This window comes from Myodes glareolus, chromosome 9 (assembly GCF_982192425.1).
Source record: "Myodes glareolus chromosome 9, mMyoGla1.1, whole genome shotgun sequence".
In the NCBI taxonomy this organism is placed as follows: Eukaryota; Metazoa; Chordata; class Mammalia; order Rodentia; family Cricetidae; genus Myodes; species Myodes glareolus.
Window position 1 is genome coordinate 26,610,659 of NC_142034.1, and position 26,879 is coordinate 26,637,537.

Sequence of the window (26,879 nt, forward strand, 5' to 3'; positions counted from 1 at the left end):
GATAAGGGTGCTTAAGTTAATTGAGGGGTGGGCCTCACCTGCTAAAGGGCAAACAGTCATTTGATATGCTCAGATAAATTGGTCTAGAAGAACTAGTTGCAGGCCAGGCCCCAAAGCTACAGAGAAACCCTGTCTCAAAAACTTACCCCCTCCCCCCAAAAAAAGCCCTGGTCTTCCTTAAGAGTTCTGTAAGATTTTACTCCCTAAAACTTTGTGTACCAGTTGTGCAAAAAAGTTGTTCTCTTCTTTAAAAATGTGTTTTCTAGGTCTGACGAGCTTGCTTTTTAAAGATTTATTTTATGTGTAAAGAGCGCTCTCTTCATGTACATCATTGTGCCGGAAGAGGGCATCAGATCCCACTATAGATGGTTGTGAGCCACCATGTGTTTGCTGGGAATTGAATGCAGGACATGGAAGAGCAGGCAGTGCTCTTAACCACTGAGCCATCCCTTCAGCTCCTTACAAACTCTTTAACATTATATTTATTTAGTGTGTACCGTGTGAGAGAGAGAAGAGAGAGACATAGACAGAACACAGCCTGGATGCCCTCTCCCAATTTCTGGATCTTACTCTAGTCTATAATTCTATGTATTTTTAAATTTCTTCTTTATGGAGGCAGGTTCTCACAGACTCTTCCATATCTCCTAACAGGACTCCACCGTGGAAAATATGATGGATGATTCCTTCATAGCGACTGTCTTGCCGGGATGTGGCGGCTCTCCTCAGGTCGTGTTTAACGGGGTGGAGGACTTTTATGTTCCTGGAGTAGATGTCACCTGTCATTACAGCTTCACCCGGAAGTTCATCCCTCGCTACAGGGACTGGATTGGCGTATTTAAAGTGAGTGTTCGGTCCCAAGGGGTTAGGATCTAGTGGTGAGTCTTAGGTACCTTGTGTAGGCTGTCTGCCCAATCAAATTCTAAACTACAATTCCTAGTGCTTCCTCATCACACACCAATTTGTCTTGACTCAGTGCTGAATTTCAGCCCGCTGAACATCTTTAATCCCAGCACAGGAGCCAGAGGCAGGAGGATTTCTGCTTTTGAGGCAGCCTGGTCCTCATAGAGTTCCATACCAGCCAGGACTACATAGTGAGAGCCCTTCTCAAACAAACAAGTTTACTTTTAGTCCCAAACTGAAAGATAAAAATTTCACAATCCCCAAGTTCTTATGTGTTCAAAGACCAAATCAAAATGCTTTTTTGCGATTTTGAGGGCTGGAGAGACGACTCAGATTAAGAACACTCATTGCTCTTTCAGAAAACTTGGGTTCAATTCCCAGCACCCACACAACAGCCCACAACCGTCTGTTAATCCAGTTCCAAAAAATCTGATGCCTTCTTCTGACCTCTTAACACCAGGCACACATGTCATATACAGACGTGCACTCAACACTCCTTCAATTCATGTAAAATTGACAAGTTAATAAACAAATATATTATCCTATTTTGAAATAATGCATGTGTGATTTGATTCAGATGGATGACCCCCATATAATTTATGGCTTTGTTTGGAGGGGTAGAGACACAGGGTTCATGTTTAAGGCTTGCCTCAGATTTTTTTGTAACTATGTATGGCCTTCCTGCTGGGGTTGTAGGCTTCAGTCATACCTAGCAAATTTCAGTGACTTTAAATTTTAAGGTTCCACATGGTTGTGATTAGGGGCCAGGCATCATTAGGACTAGTTCCTCTCAATGTTCTTACCAATTCCATGCTCTGTGTCAAGTTGGATAACGCAGTTGGTCTGTTTGCTTTGATGTTAGCCTGGAAAATACCATTTGATGTTGGCCATATCAGGCTGGCCTCAGCAACCTTCCTGCTTTAGGTGCTCAAGTATCAGAAGGACAGACCTGAGCTACCACATCTGGCTGGTGACTTAGGGATCAAATCTGGAGCTCACGGAATGGGAGTTGATGTTCCTTCTTCACTGGACTTTTGAGTGGTGTTTGTATATCTTAATTTATTTTCGTGGCTGCTTCAGTTTATTTTGGTGCTGTTACGAAGCGTAATGTAGGTATTTTAGAGACAGAGGTTTGCCAAAAGGATGGAGACTCACAGGCTGAAAACCGCGTATTAGCCACAAGTCAAACAGGGTTCTTGTCATAATGAAATGAATTCAGTATAAACAAATAAAATTTAGATGCATTTTAAGAAATCTTAGCCCAAAGAAGACTTTTCCATCAAGTGCTTCATCAGTGCTGAATCAGAGCCTCTTGTTATTGCAGGTGGGGTGGAAGACCATTCACGACTATTACACCTACATGTGGGTTCCCACGCCCAGTTCTGAGGAATTAACCAAGCAGCAGGAGGTGCTATTCAAAGGTAGAGAAAAAAATGCTAGGTCAACCCCTTGAGGCCTCTAGGACAGTTTTGGTGTTTGTTTTAAATGGGTTACCTCTTATTTTGTATTAAAAACCACATTCCACTTCCAGCTTATTATCTGCCCAAGGATGCTGAGGATTATCAGTTCTGCTATGTGGATCAAGATGGCAAGATTCAGGGAAAAAGTGCCCCTTTCCAATTCCGTTCAGAGAGTGAGGAGGACATGCTGATTGTTACCTCTCAGGTCGGTAACCTTCGCCCCACAAGCCTTTCTGTAGCCTAGGAGTTCCAGGCCAGGGTGGACTTTCAGAGAAGAGTCATTATGGAATGACGGCAGATAGATACTTTTGGGGAAAAATCATGAAGTACAACTAACCTATTCAGGAATGACTTGAATAATTTGATTTGAGACAGGGTTTCTCTGTAGTTTTTGGTGCCTGTCCAGGAACTAGCTCTTGTAGGCCAGGCTGGCGTCGAACTCACGGAGATCCGCTTGCCTCTGCCTCCCGAGTACTGGGATTAAAGGCATGCACCACCACCGCCTGGCCCACTTGATAATAATTTAAGAAATCAAAGCATGATTCTTTCCTTCTGTAACTTCTGAAACTATTCAACTAAAAAAAGTAATTTTTTTTTGAAGACAACATCAACAACAACAAAAAACCCACAGAACTTTACACTATGACCCAGGCTGGCAAAGATTCAGGGCAGCCTTCTAGCCTCAGCATTTGGAATTCTAAGTTAGATTTCAGGAATTTGCAACCATCCCAATGTCTCTCATAACTGCCCCCTGCCCCCAGACAGGTTTTGTGTGTGTGTGTGTGTGTGTGTGTGTGTGTGTGTGTGTAGCTGTGGAGCCTGTCCTGGAACACGCTCTGTCGAACTCTTGCCTCCCTCATACTTTCTTATGGCATAAAGTTTGTTCACATTTCTCCCCTGGCAAAGGCAGACTTAATCGTGGTTGCACAGGCAGGCCAGCTAGTGTGCACCCTCTTCCATACCGCATAACTGCTCTGGCTGGCGTGCCCCAGGGCCACCCCAGTGAGCGCCAGTCACTCAGCTGCTCACCTTCCCAGCTGGTGGGCAGCTCCTGTAGAAGGAAGGGCTGGAATAGGACGGCTGTGGTGTCTCTTGCAGGGAAAGGTGGAAGAGATGGAGCAGCGCACCCAGGAGCTTCTCCAAGAAAACCAGGAACTGAAGGAGATCTGCACGAGCCTCCATCAGCAGAACTCAGATGCACAGGCCGAGCTGCAGAGGGAGCAGGTACAGATGCTGGCCAGGGGTGAACTGGAGCGTGAGAAGCACATGAGAGAATCGCCCTGGCCCTGAATCAGTTTTCCTATTTGCCTTTGATTTATCTGTTTTGAACATTCTGTCTTAAAACAGGGAAAAATTCTGTGGCCTTTTAAATTTATTTTCAATGAGGATGATGTTAAGAGTTTTGGGAAGAAGAAAGGGAGTTACTAGGCAGTAACAGGGAACAAGTTTTCCTGGAGGTCAAAGCCAGTAAGAGGGAACAAGGCTTGCTGGAGGGTAGGTCAAAGCCTCCAGTCACATGGCAACATGTAGATGAATAGACCAGGTGGGTGGCTGGAGAGATGGCTCAGAGGTTAAGAGCACTGGCTGCTCTTCCAGAGGCCATGAGTTCAATTCCCAGCAGCCATAGGGTGGCTGCCAACTATCTGCACCCACTTCTGCCATGCAGGCAGGCATACACGCATGATTGCAAGAAACTGCATACGTGATGAATAAATACATCTCTTCAAAAACTAATTAGATCTTTTTTCAAAAACTAATTAGGAACCCGCCTGAGCTATAGCTCGAGCTTTCATGAGGAAGTCTCATTATTTGGGAGGTGACAGGCAAGAGAAACCCTTTCTTCCTATGGCACCATACATTGGGTGTCACCTGAAGTCTTTTCCTCGGGGCCTCTACCTCAGAATCGACTTAAGACTTAATTATAATAAATTATATTATAAAATATTATATATAATAATATATATTTTATAATATATATTACATTACATATAAAAGTATATATAATTAATTATAAAACCTCAGCCTGTACTATGGGCTTGTCCCTCTGACCCTACAGCTTAAATTAACCCATTACTGTCATGGCTGTGATCTCTTCTCCAGCATGTCTTGCTCCCTCTGTCCAGGCATGCCTATTTGAGCCATCCTTGTTACACAACCCCTCTAGTCTAGTCTAGTCTAGCATGGATATCACCACACCTCCTTTTGTGACAGCTCTTCTGTCCTAGAACTCTCTGTAGATCAGATGTCCATGAACTTCCAGAGACTTGCCTGTCTCTTCCTCTTAACTTGTGGCCTAAAGTTTGTTTGTCTTTCTCTGCTGACAGAGGCAGACTTAGTTCTGGGGTTGCACTGGCACACACAACGATCTCGTGCCTTCTGTCTCACTGCACAGCTGCTCTGGCTGTGTGCCAGGGCCACTCCAGTGAGTGCCAGTCACTCAGCTGCTCACCTTCCCAACAGGTGGGCAGCTCCTGTGGAAGGAAGGGCAGGAATGGAGCAGCTGTGGTGTCTCTTGCAGGGAAAGGTGGAAGACATGGAGAAGCGCACTGAGGAGCTTCTCCAAGAAAACCAGCACCTGAGGGAGAACTGCACCAGCCTCCGTCAGCAGAACACAGAGGTGCAGGCAGAGCTGCAGAGGGAGCAGGTACAGATGCTGGCCAGACGTGTACTTGGGATATCATGTACATGAAGATGTGGTGTCCGACCCGGTAATCTTTTTCTGTTGGCTTCACTCCTGATTGTAATCAGAGATTGAACCTTTGTTTCCTGACTGCCCAGGCCCAAATATTCACAAAGAAACTATATAAACATAACTCCACTTGCTTATTGAGTAAGGAAGGCTCTGGCACCTTTGGCAGCTACATGGCTTCTCTCTGACTCCACTTCTTCCCTGGATTCAGTTTAGTTTTCCCACCTGCCTACATTTTTCCCTGTCATAGGGTAAAACAGATTCCTTATTAAATAATGGTTAAAAAATATTCACAACATACAAAGGGGAAGCCAAAATCACCTGATTTATTGTCATTTACATCCGATCTTAAAGAAATTTCGTCCGTTTTTAAAATGCTTCAATGTGGCTCTTATGATTTCTGGGAAGAAGAGAGGAGACACCACCAGAGAAAACAGGACCTGCTTGAGGAAAGGTCACAGCCACGAGTCACGTGGCAACATGTAGCTTAATACCTTAATTTAAACTATAGGAGCTAGTTGTAGGGAGACTGGAGAAATGGTTGAGGAGAACTAGAGCACTGGCTGCTTCTCCAGAGTCCTGATCTCAATTCCCAGCAACTACAGTTTGGGTATCAGCCATCTGTGGGATCTGGTGCCCTCTTATGGTGTGCAGACATGTAGGCAGAACACTGTATACATGATCCATTAAGTAAATAAGTAAAAAAGGCTAGTTAGAAATAAGCCTAAGCTATAGGCCATGTTTTCATAATTAGTAGGAAGTCTCAGTGTTATTTGGTAGTTCACAAGTGAGGCAGGGAGACTTTCTACAATATGACACCCACTTCGTGATTCATAATTGGTTGAACTTTCCTTTGGGCCTCCAGCTCATTACAATCGAAGTATTCATTAGAAAAGCTTGGTCTTGTCCTTAGAAATGTCCCTCTGGCTTCTATACCTCAAATTAAGACTCTTCAATTCATCTCATCTCGGACCTCTGTCCAGTAGTCTTGCCTGTATCTCCTGCCTTGCTATTGGCTCGTTAGCACTTCATTAAACCAATCACATTGCCACATCTTCTCACAGTGTAAGGGAATGTTCCACAGCAGTGTCCCAGCCCCTCCCACGGAAAGTCTTGCCTGCTCACAGAAGATGGCAGTGCAGGCTATACATCCACTCTTGCTACAGTCTTAGAGGGGACAGTCTGATCGACTGCACCACCTGACCCTGAAATGCCCCTGCTTCTCCGTCATCTCTTTCAGTAGAGCTCTCTTCCATTCACCCCTGCCCATATATATCTCCCATGCGTTCAACCACACAGAGCCCCCATCCATCCTGGAGATCTATTTCCCCTTTTTGGGGAGATCCAAGACACTTGAGCTTTCCCTGTTACCTAGCTTCTAATATGTATTGGACCCTTCTTCACCCTTCCATACACCCATGATTTTTTTTGGAAGGGACCAGGAGACTGGCTTTCTCTGTAGGGGCCTTAGCTGTCCTGGAACTTGCTCTGTAGACCAGGATGGCCTTACACTAATGTCCAGATTCTGCCTGTCCCTCAGAACTTCTTATGGCCTGAAGTTTGTCTTTCTCTCCTGGCTAAGGCAGACTTAATTCTGTGATGCTCTTGCAGGGAAAAGGGCAAGAGATGGAGCAACGCACTGAGGCGCTTCTCCGTGAAAACCAGGAGCTGAGGGACAGCTGTGCCGGCCTGCAGAAGCTGAGCTCACGCAGGCAGGCAGAGTTAAAGAGGCAGCAGCTCCAGATGCTGGTAAGGGGTGCACATGGGGTCGTGGGCGTGTGGATTGTGGTGTCGGACTCAGTGCTACTTTCTGTTGGGATTCACTGAGATGGTGCCTTTGTTTCCTGACTGCCCGTGTCCAAATAATCACAAAGAAATTATATTCATTATAACACTGCCTGGACAATAACTTAGGCGTATTCCTCCCTAGCTCTTATTTCGAAGATTTATTGATTTATATTAATCTTTGTATCGCCACAAGACTGTGGCTTAACTCTGGTGTCTTTGGCAGCTACACGACTTCAGACTCCACTGTCTTTCTCTCTCTGTTCAGTTTAATTTTCCCACCTGCCTACATGCTGCCCTGCCATAAGAGAAAACAGAGTAGACGAAGGGAGATCCTATATCACCTGATTTATCATTGCCTTTTACATCCTGTCTAAAACAATTCTATGCCTTTTAAAATATGTTTTGATGTGGGTGCTATTGAGAGTTCTGGGAAGAAGAGGAAGGGACAACAGGGACCCAGATCTGCAGGAGGAGAGGTCAAAGCCACGAGTCACGTGGCAACATGTATACGAATAGAAATGAGTTAATTTAAATTATGTCAGCAAGGTGGATGATGACTGCAGAAATGACTGGAGAGGTTCGAATCACTGCTCTTCCAGAGGCCCTGAGTTCCCGTTCCCAGCACCTACTTGGTAGCTCTCAACCATCTATAGTGAGGTCTGCGCCCTCTTCTGGCCTGCAGTCGCATATGCATGATGGCAAGAAATTGCATGCATGATAAATAAATAGATCTCCTTCTAAAAAGATAATTCGGAAACCTGACTGATCTATAGGACAAGCTTACATGATGAAGAAAGAGTCTTTGTGTCTTTATTTGGGAAATGACAGGCAGGACAGAAACCTTTTTCTTCATGTGGAAGTTGTACTATATATCGCGCTAGCACTACAATTTAAATGCTGTTTATAAGATTGCTCCTCCAGCGTGTCACCTCCCTCTGTCTGGTTGGAGATGCCCCCTTTCTTCCTCCCAGAGCTCTCTGTCCAGTAGTCCTGTCTATAGCCCCAGACTCCTATTGACCATTTAGGTTTTTATTAAACCTATCACAGTGCTGCATCTTGACACAGTGTAAAGGATATTCCAGAGCAGTGTCCCGGCTGTTTCCACTGCAAGGCTTACCTGGTCACGGGATGGCCACTTCAGGCTATGCATCCACTCTTGCTAGGATCATAGCTAGGGTGTCTCTCTGACCCTGAAATGTGTCTTCGATTCCAGTTATCTCTTACAGTACTGTACCCCTCCATTCACCCTACCTAACCCGATCCCCCTCTGTTCCCACGCCTACCCAGCTACAGTCCACCCTTGAGATCTTTGTCTTACCTTTCCATTCAGATCCATGCATTCTGCTTGAGCCTTTCTTTTTATATAGCCTCTCTAGTCTGTGTAGTAGCATGGTTATTGCCACCCCTTTTGTGCTATAGCTCTTGGGTCCTCGAACTCTCTCTGTAGACCGGATGCCTGCAAACTTACAGAGACCTTCCTGTCTCTTCTTAACTTGTGGCCTAAAGTTTGTTTGTCTTTCTCTGCTGACAAAGGCAGACTTAATTCTGTGATTGTACTGCCAGACATGCCAATATTTTGTGTCTTCTGTGCCACTACATAGCTGCTCTGGCTGGCATGTGCCAGGGCTACTCCAGGGAGCGCCAGTCACTCAGCTGCTCACCTTCCCAGCTGGTGGGCAGCTCCTGTGGAAGGAAGGGCAGGAATAGAGCAGCTGTGGTGTCTCTGCAGGAAAAGGAGGAAGAGATGGAGCAGCGAACCCAGGAGCTTCGCCGAGAAAACCAGCACCTGAAGGAGAACTGCGCCAGCCTCCGTCAGCACAACTCCTACGTGCAGGCAGAGCTGCAGAGGGAGCAGGTACAGATGCTGGCCAGACGTGTACTTGGGATCATGAACATGAGGATGCGGTGTCTGACCCGGTGCTGTTTTCTGTATGACTTCACTCCTGATTGTAATCAGAGATAGTTCTTTTTTTTCCTGACTGACCAGGCTTAAAACTATAATTATAACACTGCTTGTCCAATGACTTAATCGTTTTCCTACCTAGCTCTTATATCTATTTCAATCGATCTGTGTATCGACACAAGCCTGTGCCATACTGAGTAAGGCGCTACGTGGCTTCTCTCTGACTCCACCTTCTTTCTCCCTGCATTCAGTTTAGTTTTCCCACCTATCTATATTCTGCCCTGCCATAGGGCAAACAACTTCCTTATTAAACAAGGCTTAAAAAAAACATCCAAAGCATACAACTGGAGATCCAACATCACCTGATTTATTATTGCCTTTTATAATTGCTTTCTTAAGCAATTAATGTGCCTTTAAAAAAATGTTTCAAAGTGGCTGCTATTGAGAGTTCTGGGCAGAAGAGAATCAGTACTACAGGGAAGAAGCTCTGCTAGAGAACAGGTCAAATCCATGAGTCACATGGCAAAATACACATGAATAGAAATGGGTTAATTTAAATAATGCAGGCTGGGTGTGTGATGGCTGGAGAAATAGCTCAGGAGATTTAAGAGCTCGCTGCTCTTCCAGAGGCCCTGGGTTCCAGTTCCCAGCACCCGCATATTGGCTTTTAATCATCTACAGTGTTATCTGTACCCTCTTCTGGCGTGCAGATGCACATACATGATAAGAAACTACGTACATGATAAATAAATAGATCTCTTTCAAAATAGCTAACAAGGAAAAAGCCCCAGCTATAGGTGGAGCTTTCATGATGAAGAAAGAAGTCTTGTCTCGTTATTTGGAGTTGAGAGGCAGGACAGAAACTTTGTCTTCATGTGGCACTCGACATGGAGTCTGCCTTTCCCTATTGGCCTACAGCTCAATCAACATGTAGACTTACTTAATTATGAAATCCCAGCCTGTACTATGGGCTTGTCTGTCTGGCTCTACAACTTAAATTAACCCTTTTCTGTTTATCTATAGTTGGCACAGGGCTGTGATCTCTCCTTCAGCATGTCTTGCTCCCTCTGTGTCTGGTTGGAGATGCCCCCCTCTCTTCCTCCCAGAGCTCTCTGTCCAGTAGTCCTGTCTATAGCCCCTGACTCCTATTGACCACTTAGGTTTTCATTAAAATTATCACAATGCCGCATCTTGACGCAGTGTAAAGGATATTCCACAGCAGCGTCCCGGCTGCTTCCACTGCAAGGCTTACCTGGTTACAGGAGATAGCCAGGTCAGGCTACACATCTGCTATTGCTAGAATCTTAGCTGGGGTGTCTACTTGACCCTGAAATGTACCCCCCATTCTAGTTATCTCTCAGTACTATACCCCTCCATTCACCCTACCTAACCTGACCCCCCCTGTTCCCACGCCTACCCAGCTACAGTCCACCCTAGAGATCTTCGATATTTTCAATACAGATCCATGCATTTCTGCTTGAGGCAACCTTGCTACAGAGCCCCTCTAGTCTCTGTTTTGGTATGGTTATCACCAACCCGTTTTTGAGATGGGACTTCTCTCTGTAAGAGCATTATCTGTTCTGGAACTCTGTAGACCGGATGTCTGCAAACACAGAGACCTGCCTTGCCTATCTCTTCTTCCTCATAAGTTATGGCCTAAAGTTTGTTTGTCTTTCTTTCCTGGGAAAGGCAGACTTAGTTCTGTGATTGCACTGGCACACTTGCCAATATTTTGCGCATTCTGTTTCACTACATAGCTGCTCTGGCTGGCATGTGCCAGGGCCACACCCGGGCCTGCCAGTCACTCAGCTGCTCACCTTCCCAGCTGGTGGGAAGCTCCTGTGGCAGGAAGGGCTGGAATAGAGCAGCTCTGGTCTCTCTTGCAGGAAAAGGTGGAAGACATGGAGCGAAGCACTAAGAAGCTTTGCCGAGAAAACGTGGATTTGAGGAGGATCTGCGCCACCCTCGGTCAGCAGAGCTCATACCTGCAGGCAGAGCGGCAGAGGGAGCAGGTACAGATGCTGGCCAGACGTGAACTTGGAGCGTGAAGCACATAAGAGAATCGCCCTGGCCCTGAACCGCTTTTATTTCCTATTTGCCTTTGATTTACCTGTTTTGTACATTCTTTCTTAAAAAGACAAATTCTGTGACCTTTTAAATGTTTTCAATACGACGACATTGAGGGTTTTGGGAAGAGAAAGGCAGAGGGGATCACTAGTCAAAAACAAGAAACAAGTCTTGCTGGTCAATCACATGAGTCAACATGGCAACATGTAGATGAATAGAAATAAGTTGCGTGAGCCAGGTGGATGATGGCTGGAGAAATGTCGCAAGAGGTTAAGAGCACTGGCTGCTCTTGCAGAGGTCCTTGAGTTCAGTCCCCAGCACCTACATGGTAGCTCTCAACCATCTATAGTGACATCTGCGCCCTCTTCTGGCCTGCAGGTGCACATGCATGATGGTAAGAAAATGCATATGTGATAAATAGATCTCTTTCAGAAGAGCGAATTAGGAATCTGCCTGAGCTATAGACTGAGTTTTCATGGAGGAGAAAGAAGTCTCTTTGTCATTATTTGGGTGCTGCCAGGCAGGAGAGAAAGCCTTTCTTCTTATGGCAACTGACGTTCCCCTTTGGCCTCTAGCTCAGAATTGGCCTGAAGACTTATGTATTATAGGCTTTTCTTGACTCTACAACTTCCATTTCTGTTTATCTGCATGTTGGCACAGGGCCACGGTCTCTCCTCCAGCATGTCTTGTTCCCGCTGTGTCTGGTTGGAGACGCCCCCTCTCTTCCTCCCAGAGCTCTCTGTCCAGTAGTCCTGTCTATAGCCCCTGACTCGCTATTGACCACTTAGGTTTTTAGTAAACACATGACAGTGCCGCATCTTGACGCAGGGTAAAGGATATTCCACAGCAGCGTCTCAGCCCCCACTGCGAGTCTTAGCTCGTCACAGGAGATAGCCAGGTCAGGCTACACATCTGCTATTGCTAGAGTCTTAGCTGGGGTGTCTACTTGACCCTAAAATGTGTCCCCATTCCAGTTATCTCTCAGTACTGTACACCGCTATTCACCCCACCTAACTTGTTCCCACGCCTACCCAGCTACAGTCCACCCCGGAGGTCTTCGATATTTTCAATATTTCCGCTTGAGCCTTCCTTGTTACATTAGCCTCTCTAGTCTGTGTTGTGGCATTGATATCGGCACACCTTTTCAGACAGCTCTTCTGTCCTCTGTCCTAGAACTCTCTATGTAGACCGGATGTCCATGAACTTCCAGAGACCTGCCTGTCTCTTCCTCTTAACTTGTAGCCTAAAGTTTGTCTTTCTCTGCCGACAGAGGCAGACTTAGTTCTGTGTGTGTACAGGCACACACGCCGATGCTGCTCCTGTTGTCTCACTGCACAGCGGCTCTGGCTGTGTGCCCGGGCCACTCCAGTGAGCGCCAGTCACTCAGCTAGCTGCTCACCGTCCTAGCTGGTGGGCAGCTCCTGTGGAAGGAAGGGCAGGAATGGAGCAGCTGTGGTCTCTCTTGCAGGGAAAGGTGGAAGACATGGAGCAGCGCACCCAGGAGCTTCTCCAAGAAAACCAGGAGCTGAAAGAGCACTGCGCCAGTCTCCGTCAGCAGAACACAGAGGCGCAGGCAGAGCTGCAGAGGGAGCAGGTACAGATGCTGGTCAGGGGTGAACTTGGGATCGTGTACATGAGGATGCGATGTCTGACCCGGTGCTATGTTCTGTTGGCTTCACTCCTGATTGTAATCAGAGGTTGCTCCTTTGTTCTCTGACTGCTGTGGCTCATATATTCACATAGAAACTATATAAATATAACACTGCTTGGCCAATGACTTAGGCACATTCCTAACTAGCTCTTCAATCTTAAATTTATCTATTTCTATCGATCTGTGTATCAACACAAGCCTGTGCATTTGGCAGCTACTTGGCTTTTCTCTTGATCCCACCTTTTTTCTCCCTGAATTCAGTTTAGTTTTTCCACCTATCTATATTCTGCCCTGCCATAGGGCAAACAACTTCCTTATTAAACAAGGCTTAAAAAAAACCATCCAGAGCCTACAACGGGAGATCCAACATCACCTGATTTTATTATTGCCTTTTACATCCTTTCTTAAACAATTAATGAATGTGCCTTTTAAAAAATATTTCCAAGTCACTACTATTGAGAGTTCTGGGAAGAAGACAAAGTCAGTACCACAGGGAAGAAGCCCTGCTAGAGAACAGGTCAAATCCATGAGTCACGTGGCAAAATACACATGAATAGAAATGGGTTAATTTAAATAATGCAGGCTGGGTGTGTGATGGCTGGAGAAATAGCTCAGGAGATTAAGAGCTCTCTGCTCTTCCAGAGGCCCTGGGTTCCAGTTCCCAGCACCCGCATATTGGCTTTTAATCATCTACAGTGCTATCTGTACCCTCTTCTGGCGTGCAGATGCACATACATGATGGTAAGAAACTACATACATGATAAATAAGATCTCTTTCAAAATAGCTAACAAGGAAAAAGCCCCAGCTATAGGCGGAGCTTTCATGATGAAGAAAGAAGTCTTGTCTCGTTATTTGGAGTTGAGGCAGGACAGAAACTTTGTCTTCATGTGGCACTCGACATGGAGTCTGCCTTTTCCTATTGGCCTACAGCTCAATCAACATGTAGACTTACTTAATTATGAAATCCCAGCCTGTACTATGGGCTTGTCTGTCTGGCTCTACAACTTAAATTAACCCTTTTCTGTTTATCTATAGTTGGCACAGGGCTGTGATCTCTCCTCCAGCATGCCTTGCTCACGCTGTCTGGTTGGAGACGCCCCCTCTCTTCCTCCTAGAGCTCTCTGTCCAGTAGTCCTGTCTACTACTACTACTACCCCTGACTCACTATTGACCACTTATTTTAATGACCTTTCATTAAAATTATCACAATGCCGCACCTTGACGCAGTGTAAAGGATATTCCACAGCAGCATTTCAGCCCCCCTGCGAGTCTTAGCTCGTCACAGGAGATAGCCAGGTCAGGCTACGTATCCACCCCAGCTCTAGAGTCTTAGCTGGGGTGTCTACCTGACCCTGAAATATGCCTCCCATTCCAGTTATCTCTTACAGTACTGTACCCCTCCATTGACCCCCCACCCTACCTGATTTCCCCCCCCTTCCCACGCCTATCCAGCTATTCATCTTCCCTTTCCATACAGATCCATACATTCCCGCCTTCCTTGTTACATAGCCTTTCTCGTCTGTGTTTTAGCATGGCTATCACCAACCCTTTTGAGATGCGACCTCTCTGTAAAAGCACAATCTGTTGTAGAACTCTCTCTAGACTGGATGTCTGCAAACTTACAGGGACCTGCCTTGCCTATCTCTTCTTCCTAACTTGGTGACCTAAAGTTTGTCTTTTTCTGCTGGCAAAGGCAGACTTAGTTCTGTGATTGCACTGGCACACCCACCAATATTTTGCCTTCTGACTCACACACTGCACAGCTGCTCTGGCTGGCGTGTGCCAGGGCCACTCCAGTGAGGGTCAGGCACTCAGCTGCTCACCTTCTATGGAAGCTCCTGTGGAAGGAAGGGCTGGAATAGAGCGGCTGTGGTGTCTCTTGCAGGGAAAGGTGGAAGACATGGAGCAGCGCACCCAGGAGCTTCTCCAAGAAAACCAGGAGCTGAAAGAGCACTGTGCCAGCCTCCGTCAGCAGAGCTCAGAGGTGCAGGCAGAGCTGCAGAGGGAGCAGGTACAGATGCTGGTCAGGGGTGAACTTGGGATCATGTACATGAGGATGCGGTGTCTGACCTGGTGCTATTTTCTATGTGGCTGCACTCCTGATTATCAGAGACTGGGCCTTTGTTTCCTGACTGCTCAGGCTCCAATAATTACAAAGAAGCTATTAATATAATACTTTCAGCCAATTACTTAGGCATATTGCCACCTAGCTCTTATATCTTAAATTAATCTATTTCTAGTACCCTGTGCATTGTCATGAGGCTGTGGCTTACTGAGTAAGCCCCTTTTGCATCTACATGGCTTCTCTCTGACTCCACCTTCTCTCCCTGCATTCAGTTTAGTTTTCCCACCTACTTGTCATATGGCAAGACAGATTCCTTATTAAACAAAGGTATAAAAAAATATTCACAGCATACAAAGGGGGAACCAAAATCACCTGATTTATTGCCATAGACGTCCAGGACAGAAATTTGGTCCATTTTTAAAATCTTTCAATGTGGCTGTTCTCAATCATTCTTGTTTAAGAGCCAGTTGGGGGCAGACTGGCAAATTGATTGAGGAGGATATGAGCACTGGCTGCTTCTCCAGAGTCCTGATCTCAATTCCCAGCAACTACAGTTTGGGTATCAGCCATCTGTGGGATCTGGTGCCCTCTTATGGTGTGCAGACATGTAGGCAGAACACTATATATGATACATTAAGTAAATAAGTAAAAAAGGCTAGTTAGAAATAAGCCTAAGCTATAGGTCGTGTTTTCATAATTAGTAGGAAGTCTCAGCATCATTATTTGGCAGTTAACGAGTGGGGCAGAGAAAGACTTTCTACATATGGCACCCCACTTCGTCCCTCATAATTGGTTGAACTTTTCTTCAGGGCTCCACCTCAAATTGACAGGTAAGTTAGAAAATCTCGGCTTTTGCCTTAGTCCTGTCTCTCTGGCTAAAATATTTCAATTCATTTCAGACCTCTCTCTGTTCAGTAGTCCCGCCTATATCTCCTATTTCACTATTGGTTCTTTAGTTTTTCATTAAACCAATCACATCGCCACATCTTCGCACAGTGTAAGGGAATATTCCACAGCAGTGTTCCAGCCCCTCCCACTGGAAGTCTTGCCTGCTCACAGGAGATGGCATTTCAGGCTACACATCCACTCTTGCAAGGGTCTTAGAGGGGATACCCCGTGTGGACGACTGGAATTTTCCTTGTACCACCTGACCCTGAAATGCCCCTGCTTCTCCATCTCTTTCAGTAGAGCTCTCTTCCATTCACCCTTGCTCATACCCCTCATGCTCCCAGGCCCACACAGCCCCTTTCCACCCTCGAGATCTTGTCTATTTCTCCTCTCCAGGGAGATCCAAGACCCCTGAGCCTTCCTTGTTACCTAGCCTCTAATCTGTGTATTGGGTCATTCTTCTCTCTTCCACACACCCACTTTTCCGGGAGGGTTATTGAGGAAGGAAACTGGCTTTCTCTGTGTAGCAGCATTAACAGTTTGGTTCATGCTCTATAGACCAGGCTGTCCTGTGACTACCTCCCCCTCCGTCATAACCTCCTATGGCCTAAATTTTGCTCGCTTGCTATTCTCCCCTGAAAAAGGCAGACGTACGTAATTCCGTGGTTGCACAGGCAGGCCAGGTAGTGTGCACCCTCTTCCACACCATAGCTGCTCTGGCTGGCGTGCCCCAGGGCCACTCCAGGGAGTGCCAGTCCCTCAGCTGCTCACGTTCCCAACAACAGGTGGGCAGCTCCTGTAGAAGGAAGGGCTGGAATAGAGCGGCTGTGGTCTCTCTTTCAGGGAAAGGTGGAAGAGATGGAGCAGCGCACCCAGGAGCTTCTCCAAGAAAACCAGGACCTGAAAGAGAACTGCGCCAGCCTCCGTCAGCAGAACACAGAGGCACAGGCAGAGCTGCAGAGGAATCAGGTACAGATGCTGGCCAGGGGTGAACCTGGGATCATGTACATTAGGATGTGGTGTCTGACCTGGTGCTATTTTCTTTGACTTCATTCCTGATTGTACTCAGAGTATGCCTTTGTTTCCTGTCTTAAAGCCTTAGAGGGGATGGTCATTGTGGACTCCCGGAGTTTCCCTTGCACCACCTGACCCTGAAATGCCCCCGCTTCTCCCTCATCTCTTTCATAGAGCTCGCTTCCATTTACCCTGGCCCACATCCCTCATGCTCCCAGCCCCACACAGCCCCCGTCCACCCTGGAGATGTATTCCCCCCCCCCTTTTTAAAGGATTTATTTATTGATTATATATACAATATTCTGTCTGCATGTCTGCTGCAGCCCAGAAGAGGACACCAGATCTCATTACACATAGTTAAGAGCCACCATGTGGTTACTGGGAATTGAACTCAGGACCTCTGGAAGAGCAGTCAGTGCTCTTTAACCTCTGAGTCATCTCTCCACACCCCCCTTCAGAACTGAAGTTTGATTCTTTCTCTCCTGGCAAAGACAGACTTCATTATTTGATTCTCTTGCAGGGAAAGGTGGAAGAGATGGAGCAGCCCACTGAGGAGCTTCGCCGAGAAAACCAGGAGCTGAAGGAGAACTGCGCCAGCCTCCAGGAGCAGAACTCGGAGGCGCAGGCAGAGCTGCAGAGGGAGCAGGTACAGATGCTGGCCAGGGGTGAACTTGGGATATCATGTACGTGAAGATGTGGTGTCCAACACCAGTCTTTTTCTGTTGGCTTCACTCCTGATTGTAAACAGAGATTGGACCTTTGTTTTCTGACTGCTCTGGCTCATATATTCACATAGAAACTATATAAATATAACACTGCTTGACCAATGACTTAGGCGTATAACTACCTAGCTCTTATATCTTTTTCTATGTGTGTATCGCCATAAGGCTATGGCTTACTGAGTAAGGCTGTGGTGTCTTTGGCAGCTACATGACTTCTGACTCCACCTTCTTGCTCCCGGCATTCGGTTTAGTTTTCCCATTCTGCCCTACGATAGGTGAAAACATCTTCCGTAGTGAACAATGGTTAAACTGAAAAAACATTCACAGCATACAAAGGGTAATCTAAATATACCCTATTTATTCCCTTTTATATTTTCTCTTAATGAAAAAAATCCGGTGCCTTTTAAAATTTGTTTCAATGTGGCTGCTCTTGAGTTCAGGGAAGATGAGAGGGAGTCAGCAGCATCAGAGCAAGACCTGCCGGAGGAGAGGTCAGAGCCACAAATCACATGACCACGTGTAGACGAATACCTCGATTTAAGGTCTAAGCTAGTTGTGGGGAGACTGGAGAAATGGCTAAGGAGGAAAAGAGGACTTGCCAATCCTCCAGAGTCTGATCTCAACTCTCAGCAACTACAGTTTGGGTTTCAACCGTCTGTGGGATCTGGTGCCCTCTTATGGTGTGCAGACATACATACAGGCATAACACTGTAAACATAATTAAGTAAATAAGTAAAAAAGGCTAGATAGAAACAAGCCTAAGCTAAGGTCGTGCTTTCATAATGAGTAAGAAGTCTGTGTCATTGTTTGGCAGTTCACAAGTGGGGCAGAGAAAGACATTCTTATTGCACCCCGCTTCGGGCCTCATACACGGACAAACTTTCCTTTGTGTCTCCAGTTCATAAAATTTGACATGGAGACGTATTAAGTACAAAACTCGGTCTTTGCCTTAGTAGTGTCCCACTGGCTTCTCTACCTTAAATTAACTCTTTTCAATTCATCTCAGTCCTCTCTCTGTCCAGTAGTCCTGTCTATATCTCCTGCCTTGCTATTGGCTCTAACTCTTCATTAAACAAATCACATTGCCACATCCTCACACAATGTAAGCAGTGTCCCAGCCCCTCCCACTGGAGATAGCAGTTCAGGCTACACATCCACTCTTGCTAGAGGCTTAGAGGGGATGCTCCTTGTGGACTCCTGGAGCTTCCCTTGTACCACCTGACCCTGAAATGCCCCTGCTTTTCAGTCTTCTCTTTCAGTAGCGCACTCTTCCATTCACCTGTGCCCATATCCTTCATGTTCCCAGCCACACACAGCCCCCACCCACTCTGAAGATACCGTCTATTTCCTCTTTTCAGGGAGATCCAAGACCCTTGAGTCTTCCTTCTTACCTAACCTCTAATCTGTATTAGACCAATCTTCTCCCTTCCACACACCCACGTTTTGTAGGAGGATGTGGGGGGACTGGCTTTCTCTGTAGGGGCCTTAGCTGTCCTGGAACTTGATCTACAGACAACAAGGCTGGCCTCACAGTAACACAGATTCCATGCCTCTGTCTCAGAACTTCTTATGGCCTGAAGTTTGATTGTCTTTCTCTCCTGGCAAAGGCAGACTTCTGTGATGCTCTTGCAGGGAAAAGTGCAAGAGATGGAGCAGCGCACTGAGGCGCTTCTCCGTGAAAACCAGGAGCTGAGGGACAGCTGTGCCGGCCTGCAGAAGCTGAGCTCACGCAGGCAGGCAGAGTTAAAGAGGCAGCAGCTCCAGATGCTGGTAAGGGGTGCACATGGGGTCGTGGGCGTGTGGATTGTGGTGTCGGACTCAGTGCTATTTTCTGTTGGGATTCACTCCTGATTGTGCCTTTGTTTTCTGACTGCCTGTGCCCAAATAATCACAAAGAAATAGTTTTAATTATAACACTGCCTGGACAATGACTTAGGCGTATTCCTACCTAGCTCTTTCTCAGATTTATCGATTTATATTAATCCTTGTATCGTCACAGTTACTGTCTTTGGGTGCTACATGACTTCTCTGACTCCGCTGTCTTTCTCCCTGGATTCAGTTTAATATTTCCACTTACCTACATTCTGCCTGGCCATAGGGCAAAACAGATTCTTTTTATTAAACAATGGTTTAAAAAAATGCAGAGCATACAAAGTGAGATCGAAATCACATGTTATTATTGCCTTTTACATTGTATCTTAAACAATTCTGTGCCTTTTAAAATATGCTTTGATGTGGGTGATACTGAGTTCTGGGAAGAAGAGAAAGTGAGCCAGCACCACAGGGAACAAGATCTGCTGGAGGAGAGGTCAAAGTCACGAGTCACGTGGCAACATGTAGACGAATGGAAATGAATTAATTTTAATTACGTGAACAAGGTGGATGATGACCACAGAAATGGGTGAAGAGGTTCGAATCACTGTCTGCTCTTCCAGAGGCCATGAGTTCCGGTTCCTAGCACCCAGGTGGTGGCTCTCAACCGTCTATAGTGAGATCTGGCACCCTCTTCTGGTGCGCAGCCTTACATGCATGATGGCAAGAAATCGCACACATGATAAATAGATCTATGTCAAAAAAAGCTAATTAGAAACCCGCCAGAGTTTATAAGACAAGCTTTCATGATGAAGAAAGAGTCTTTGTGTCTTTATTTGAGAAATGACGGGCAGGACGGAAACCTTTTCTTATGTACTATTGTTTTATCCATCTGGTCCTACAATTTAATGCTGTTTACCTGCCTGTGGACACAGGGCTGTGGTCTCCAGCATGTCTTGCTCCCTCTGTGTCTGGTTGGAGACGCCCCTCTCGTCCTCCCAGAGCTCTCTGTCCAGTAGTCCTGTCTCTGACTCACTATTGACCACTTAGGTTTCTAGTAAACCTATGACAGTGCCGCATCTTGACACAGGGTAAAGGATATTCCACAGCAGCGTCCCAGCTCCCCACTGCGAGTCTTAGCTCGTCACAGGAGATAGCCAGGTCAGGCTACGCATCCACTATTGCTAGATTGCTGAGGTGTCTACCTGACCCAGAAATGTGTCCCTAATTCCAGTTATCTTACAGTGCTGTACCCCTCCATTCACCCCACCTAACCTGATCCCCCCGTTCCCACACCTACCCAGCTAGAGACCCAGCTACCCACCCTTGAGATCTTTGACTTCCCTTTCTTTCCGTACAGATCCATGCATTCCCGCTTGAACCTTCCTTGTTACATAGCCTCTCTGGTCTGTGTTGTAGGATGATTATCACCACCACCCCCTTTTTTGAAACATCTTTTCTCCTAGAACTTTCTCTAGATCCAATGTCTACATTTTGCAGAGATCTGCCTGTCTCCTTAATAACTTGTGGCCCAAAGTTTGTTTGTCTTTCCCTGAAAAAGGCAGACTTAATTCTGTGATTGTACTGCCAGACATGCCAATATTTTGTGTCTTCTGTCTCACTACACTGCTGCTCTGGCTAGCATGTGCCAGAGCCACTTCAGGGAGTGCCAGTCACTCAACTGCTCACCTTCCCAGCCGGTGGACAGCTCCTGTAGAAGGAAGGGCAGGAATAGAGATGCTGTGGTGTCTCTGCAGGAAAAGGAGGAAGAGATGGAGCAGCGCACCCAGGAGCTTCTCCGAGAAAACCAGCACCTGAAGGAGAACTGCGCCAGCCTCCGTCAGCAGAACTCATACATGCAGGCAGAGCTGCAGAGGAAACAGGTACAGATGCTGGCCAGGGGTGAACTTGGGACCGTGTACATGAGGATGCGGTGTCTGACCCGGTGCTGTTTCCTGTGTGGTTTCACTCCTGATTATCAGAGATTGGGCCTTTGTTTCCTGACTGCTCAGGCCCAAATAATCACAAAGAAACTATATTAAATATAATACTGCTTAACCTATGACTTAGGCATATTCCTACCTAACTCTTATGCCTTAAATTTATTTCTACAACCCTGTGCATCGCCCGCCACAAGACGGTGGCTTACTGAGTGGCTCAAGTGTTCTTGCCCAGCTACAGGGGTTCTCTCTGACTCCCCCTTCTTTCTCCCTGCATTTAGTTTTCCCACCTGCCTTTATTCTGCCCTGCAATATGGCAAAACAGATACTTTATCAAACTATGATTAAGATAAAAAATAAAAAACATTCATAGTATGCAAAGGGGGATCCACCATCACCTGATTTATTGGCTTTTATATCTGATGCCTTTTAAAAATGTTCCAATGTGGCTGCTCTCCAGAGTTCTGAGAAGAAGAGAGAGGGAGTTACTACCAGAGGGAACCACACCTGCTGGTGGAGAGGTCAAAGATCTGAGTCAACTACAGTTTGGGTATCAGCCATCTGTGGGATCTGGTGCCCTCCTCTGGTGTGCAGACATAGATGCAGGCAGAACACTGTATACATGATAAATTATGTGAATGAGTAAAAGGCTAGTCAGAAATAAGCCTAAGCTATAGGCTGTGCTATTCATAGTTAGAAGTCTCTCGGTGTCATTGTTTAGCATGTCCCTCTGGCTAAGACTTTCAATTCATTTCAGCCCTCCCTCTGTCCAGTCGTCCTGCCTATACCTCCTGCCTCGCTATTGGCTCTTTAGATTTTCATCAAACCAATCACATCGCCACATCTTCGCACAGTGTAAGGGAATGTCCCACAGCAGTGTCCCAGCCCCTCCCTCTGGAAGTCTTGCCTGCTCACAGGAGATGGCAGTGCAGGCTACACATCCACGGTTGCTGGAGGCTTAGAGGGGATGCCCCGTGTGGACTCCTGGAGTTTCCCTTGTACCACCTGATCCAAGACACAGCGGCTCTGGCTGGCGTGCCCCGGGGACACTCCAGTGAGTGCCAGTCACTCAGCTGCTCACCTTCCCAGCTGGTGGGCAGCTCCTGTGGCAGGAAGGACTTGAATCGAGCGGCTGTGGTGTCTCTTGCAGGTAAAGGAGGAAGAGATGAAGCAGCGCACCCAGGAGCTTCTCCAAGAAAACCAGGACCTCAAAGATATAGCCCCTATTTGGAAGCGGCTGAACTCAGACACACAGAGGAGAAAGGTACAGCTGCTGACCAGAAGTGCACTTGGAACATGTCTCTCTGACTCTACAACTTCCATTTCTGTTTATCTATAGTTGGCACAGGGCCATGGTCTTTCCTCCGGCATGTCTTGCTCACGCTGTGTCTGGTTGGAGACGCCCCCTCTCTTCCTCCCAGAGCTCTCTGTCCAGTAGTCCTGTCTATAGCCCCTGACTCGCTATTGACCACTTGGGTTTTTAGTAAACCTATGACAGTGCCGCATCTTGACGCAGAGTAAAGGATATTCCACAGCAGCGTCTCAGCCCCCACTGCGAGTCTTAGCTCGTCACAGGAGATAGCCAGGTCAGGCTACACATCCGCTATTGCTAGAGTCTTAGCTGGGGTGTCTACCTGACCCTAAAATGTACCCCCATTCCAGTTATCTCTCAGTACTGTACCCCTCCATTTGCCCCACCTAACCTGATCCCCCACCCCGTTCCCACGCCTACCCAGCTACAGTCCACCCTTGATCTTTGTCTTCCCTTGCCATACAGATCCATGCATTTCCGCTTGAGCCTTCCTTGTTACATTAGCCTCTCTACTCTGTGTTGTAGCATTGATATCGGCACACCTTTTCAGACAGCTCTTCTGTTCTAGAACTCTCCTTGTAGACCGGATGTCCACAAACTTACAGAGACTTGCCTGTCTCTTCCTTGTAACTTATGGCCTAAAGTTGACAAAGGCAGGCTTAATTCCGTGATTGCACTGGCACACACGCCAATGTTGCGCCTCTGACGGGAAGTTCCTGTGGAAGGAAGGGCAGGAATGGAGCGGCTGTGGTCTCTCTTGCAGGGAAAGGTGGAAGAGATGGAGCAGCGCACTAAGGAGCTTCTCCGAGAAAACCAGGAGCTGAAGGAAAAGTGCGCCAGCCTCCGTCAGCAGAAATCAGATGCGCTGGCAAAGCTGCAGCGGGAGCAGGTACCGATGCTGGCCAGGGGTCCATGAGAATCGCAGTGTCTCGCTCTAGAGCAGGCTGGCCATATATACAGAGATTCACCTGATTCTGCCTCCCGAGGCCTGAGATTTCAACTGCCACCACCAGGCGGTTCTTCTTTATGTTACAACTAATTTTCATCTACGAGTGAGTGGGTGCCGCCTTGTACCTCTACATACCTCACTCTCTATAGTCCATCCATTGCCTTCAAATTTCATGATGCCAGTGTTTTTGGTTTTTGTTAGGCTTTTTGGTTTGGTTTTTTGTTTCTTGTTTTTTTCAAGACAGTTTAGCTTTGGAGCCTTTTCAATAACTATCTATTGTAGACACTGGGTCTGCCTCCCAAGAATGGGATTAAAGGTATGCACCACCACTGCCTGGTGTGGGGTGGGAGGTCCTTCTATGTCGCTTTTATTGATTGTTGAATAAAGAACTGCTTTGAGCCAATGGCAGGAAAAACAGAAGTAGGTGGGGAAAGCTAGGTTGTATGCTGGGAGAGAGAAGGGCAGAGTTAGGAAAAGCCATGGAGCAGCCAGAGACAGACTCTGGGAACTTTAGGTGGTAAGCCTCAGCCAAGTTTCGATATACAGAATAATAGAGATGGTTTAGTTGATTTGATTCCATTGATCCTCCTGTCTGTTTATGCCAATAAATACCATGTTCTTTTTAATTACTACATTTCTTAGTTAGGTCTCTATTGCTGTAAAGAGGCCCCCTGACCACAGCAACTCTTATGAAGGAAAAATATTTAATTGTGGGGGCTGCATTTTTAGAGATTTTGTCCATTATCATATGTGGGACATGGTATACAGGTAGACCTGGTGCTGGAGAAATAACTGAGAGTCCTACATCCTTGATCTGCAGGCAACAGGAAGTGAACAGAACTAACCTGATCATAGGGGACCTCAAAGCCCTCAACCCGACACATTTCCTATTGTAACAAAACCACACCATCTAAAACTGATACTCTCTATGACCTTATGGATGTCAATTACATACACTATCCTGTGTAGTGAATGGTTGTGTGTGCCCTGTGGCACATTTATATCCTGGGATATATCTGGCCTGGGGATGTGGCTCCGGGATACTTTTATGGTTGCATCATGGAACCCCCCAATCAAGACCACCACAGAGCTGGTATCCAATACAAACACTAACTTGGACTGTAATTAAACACACTGCCTCCGCGGGTGGGGAAGATTGGCCAAGGCTTCAGGGTAAGGGGATCTTAAGGGAAGAGCCCGCAAGGTGGAATGGCACAAGCCTTGGCGGTTCAGCACTGGGTAAAAGTACCCTTTCTTCCTGGGGGCCGAGGGAGCATGGAGGGAGGGAATGAGGAGAGAGAGAAACTATGGTTGGAATCTAAAATTTGATTTAAAACACTTTAAATTTTTAGTGTTAAGTCAGTCTCCTTGGATATACCATTCTCTGCTCCGTATTTTATAGTTACTGAGTTAAAGGTGCCAGCAGAGGTGTCGCTGTCCTAGGCAGCATTAGGAAGAGGGGGTTCAGTTTGGCCTATGATCCCGAGGGGTGATTCTGTCATGGTAGGGAGGCAGCAAGCTGCAGGAATGGTGGCAGAAGCAGGAAGCTAAGAAGCCACGTGTCTTCTTCAGCAAGCCTGTATTTCAGTGAGAGCTGGAAGTGGCCAAGGCTGGTAGGGCGCTCAGTGATGTATGACCTCCAGGAAGTCCGACCTCCAGGATGTCACCTTCCCAGAACCTTTCCAAATGACACCACCAGCTAGGGACCAAGTGTTCAGATGTCTGAGCCTGAGAAGGCCACAGTGCTTACATGCTAAAACTTGTCCTTGGCCATCTGCCTTGGTGCCGAAGAGATGCCTCCCCCAGAGGTACTGAGTTCAACTCCCAGCCACCACATGTGGCTCACAACCATCTGTATTGAGATCTGGTGCCCTCTTCTGTCCTGCAGGAGGCATTGGAGGCACTGCAGAACATCAATAAGCATAGAATATAAAGCCAAACAGCTCTGTGTTTAGGAAGAAAGACAAGCCTTTGTTTCAAAGAAAAGGCTACAGGGTAGAGCTGGTGAGCAGGCTCACTGTGAGGGTTCTTTGCAGTGGGGAATTGCTAGGACAGTCTTCCTTCCTTTACATAGACCGTAACATTGTTGCTGGGTAGTTTTCCTTTATATCTTACTGTAGAATTCACTGTTTGTTTTAGGCCCAAATTGCTCAACAGAAAAAGGAGCTCATTGTGAAAGACCAAGCAAACCAAGCATTGTCAGACACCATGAAACATCAACAAAGAAAAAATGACCAGCTCCTCCACCGTTTAAGTGAACAACAGGTAGACTATAAGATGGCAGCTACAGGATGTCTCCCTGACTCTGCCTTTTTTCTCTCTGCATCCACCTGACTCTGCCTTTTTTCTCTCTGCATCCAGTTTCATTTTCCAGTCTATTTAATTTGTCATTGGCCAAAGAGATTCTTTATTAACCAATGTTAGCAAAACATAATCACAGCATACAGAGGGGAATCTCACACCACCTGATTCATCTCCTTTTACGTTCTGTCTTTAAAAGAAAAATTCTGTGCCTTTCTTAAATTGTTTTCAATGGTGGCTACTAGTTTTTGTTGTTAAGACAGGGTTTCCCAGTGAGACTGTCCTGGCTTGCCTGGAACGCACACTGGATTTAAGGCTGGTCTCACAGAGTGCAACTGGTTCTGCCTCCCAAGTGCTGGGATTAAATGTATGAGGCTCTTTACTATTTCTATGATAATAGTAACAACTAACTTGACTTTTATCCACTGTACCAGGCACCGAACCAGTGATCTTCAAGTGGATTAATAGACAAATAAATAGCTCTGGTAATGGTGCTTTTAAAGTGGGGTCTTAAAATGTAGCCTATGTTAACCTTGAACTTGACTCTCCTGTCTTAGTTTCTCAAATGGTGTGATCACAGGCCTGTACCCCAACCATTCTACACCCATGATTTTCTGTGTTTGGTTTTTTATGGAGACAGGGTCTCACTGTCTGGTTTTAGCTGTCCTGCAACTTGGTATATTAACCAGGATGGCCTTGAACTCACCTGGGTGTTAGTATTAAAACTATCAGCCACCACATCTAGCTGAAGTTAGATGTATTTCTGAAATTCATTTTTAGCAGGATGTTGTGGCAAACACTTTCATACCCAGCACTTGGAAGACAGAAGTAAGGCAGATCTGAATTTGAGGCTAGCCTCGTCTTCATAGTGACGACATTTTAAATCAGCCTGAGTTGTATAGTGAAACTTGTTTCAAATCAAAAATACGTGTTTTTTTTTTCCTGCTTGTACATTTGTGAAGAGGCCATTTGTGAATCTGATCCCCTGGAGCTAGAGTTGCAGACTCCATCACGGATGCTGGAAACCGGAATCCAGATGCTCTGTGCAAGCAGCAGGTGTCCTTTCCTCTGGTCCTTGGACAGCCTTTTGATTTGGAAAGGACAGGCTGGCTTAGGAGTAGAGTGCTTGCCCAGCATGCGTGAGCCCTGGGTTAATTGTCTAGTCCTACAACGGCAACAGGCACCTGTGTGGAAAGAAGGAAACTCGATGTCTCTAAGACACTTGATCTCTTGGCCATCCTACCTCGGTCATGGCACTCTAGACAATATGAGGGGTGGGCTCAGTATCCTGGCATGGATCTCAGCCTGGAACAGTCATTGGTTGATCACTCTTACCCCAGCACATCCCACAGACAGGACAGACTGCTTCATTTGAATGAAGGTTATGGTTGAGTTGCTGTCCTGTTGATGTTTGATT

General features: G+C 46.5%; 2 protein-coding genes across 2 annotated transcripts; both read left to right on the top strand.

The window, feature by feature from the left end:
- The first annotated feature begins 651 nt into the window (after positions 1-651).
- LOC125410881 (uncharacterized) lies at positions 652-25,495 on the top strand. Its single transcript, XM_087909549.1, has 12 exons — positions 652-840; positions 2,225-2,321; positions 2,432-2,565; positions 12,276-12,401; positions 14,345-14,470; positions 16,256-16,381; positions 16,947-17,072; positions 18,781-18,918; positions 20,718-20,843; positions 22,051-22,164; positions 22,976-23,101; positions 25,301-25,495. Exons 1-12 carry the CDS (start codon positions 670-672, stop codon positions 25,493-25,495), a joined length of 1,605 nt encoding a protein of 534 aa, XP_087765675.1. The 5' UTR covers positions 652-669.
- On the top strand, positions 3,474-11,890 carry LOC148120802 (uncharacterized). Its single transcript, XM_087910848.1, has 6 exons — positions 3,474-3,584; positions 4,879-5,004; positions 6,661-6,798; positions 8,567-8,692; positions 10,627-10,752; positions 11,843-11,890. Exons 1-6 carry the CDS (start codon positions 3,474-3,476, stop codon positions 11,888-11,890), a joined length of 675 nt encoding a protein of 224 aa, XP_087766974.1.
- Positions 25,496-26,879: the final 1,384 nt, after the last annotated feature.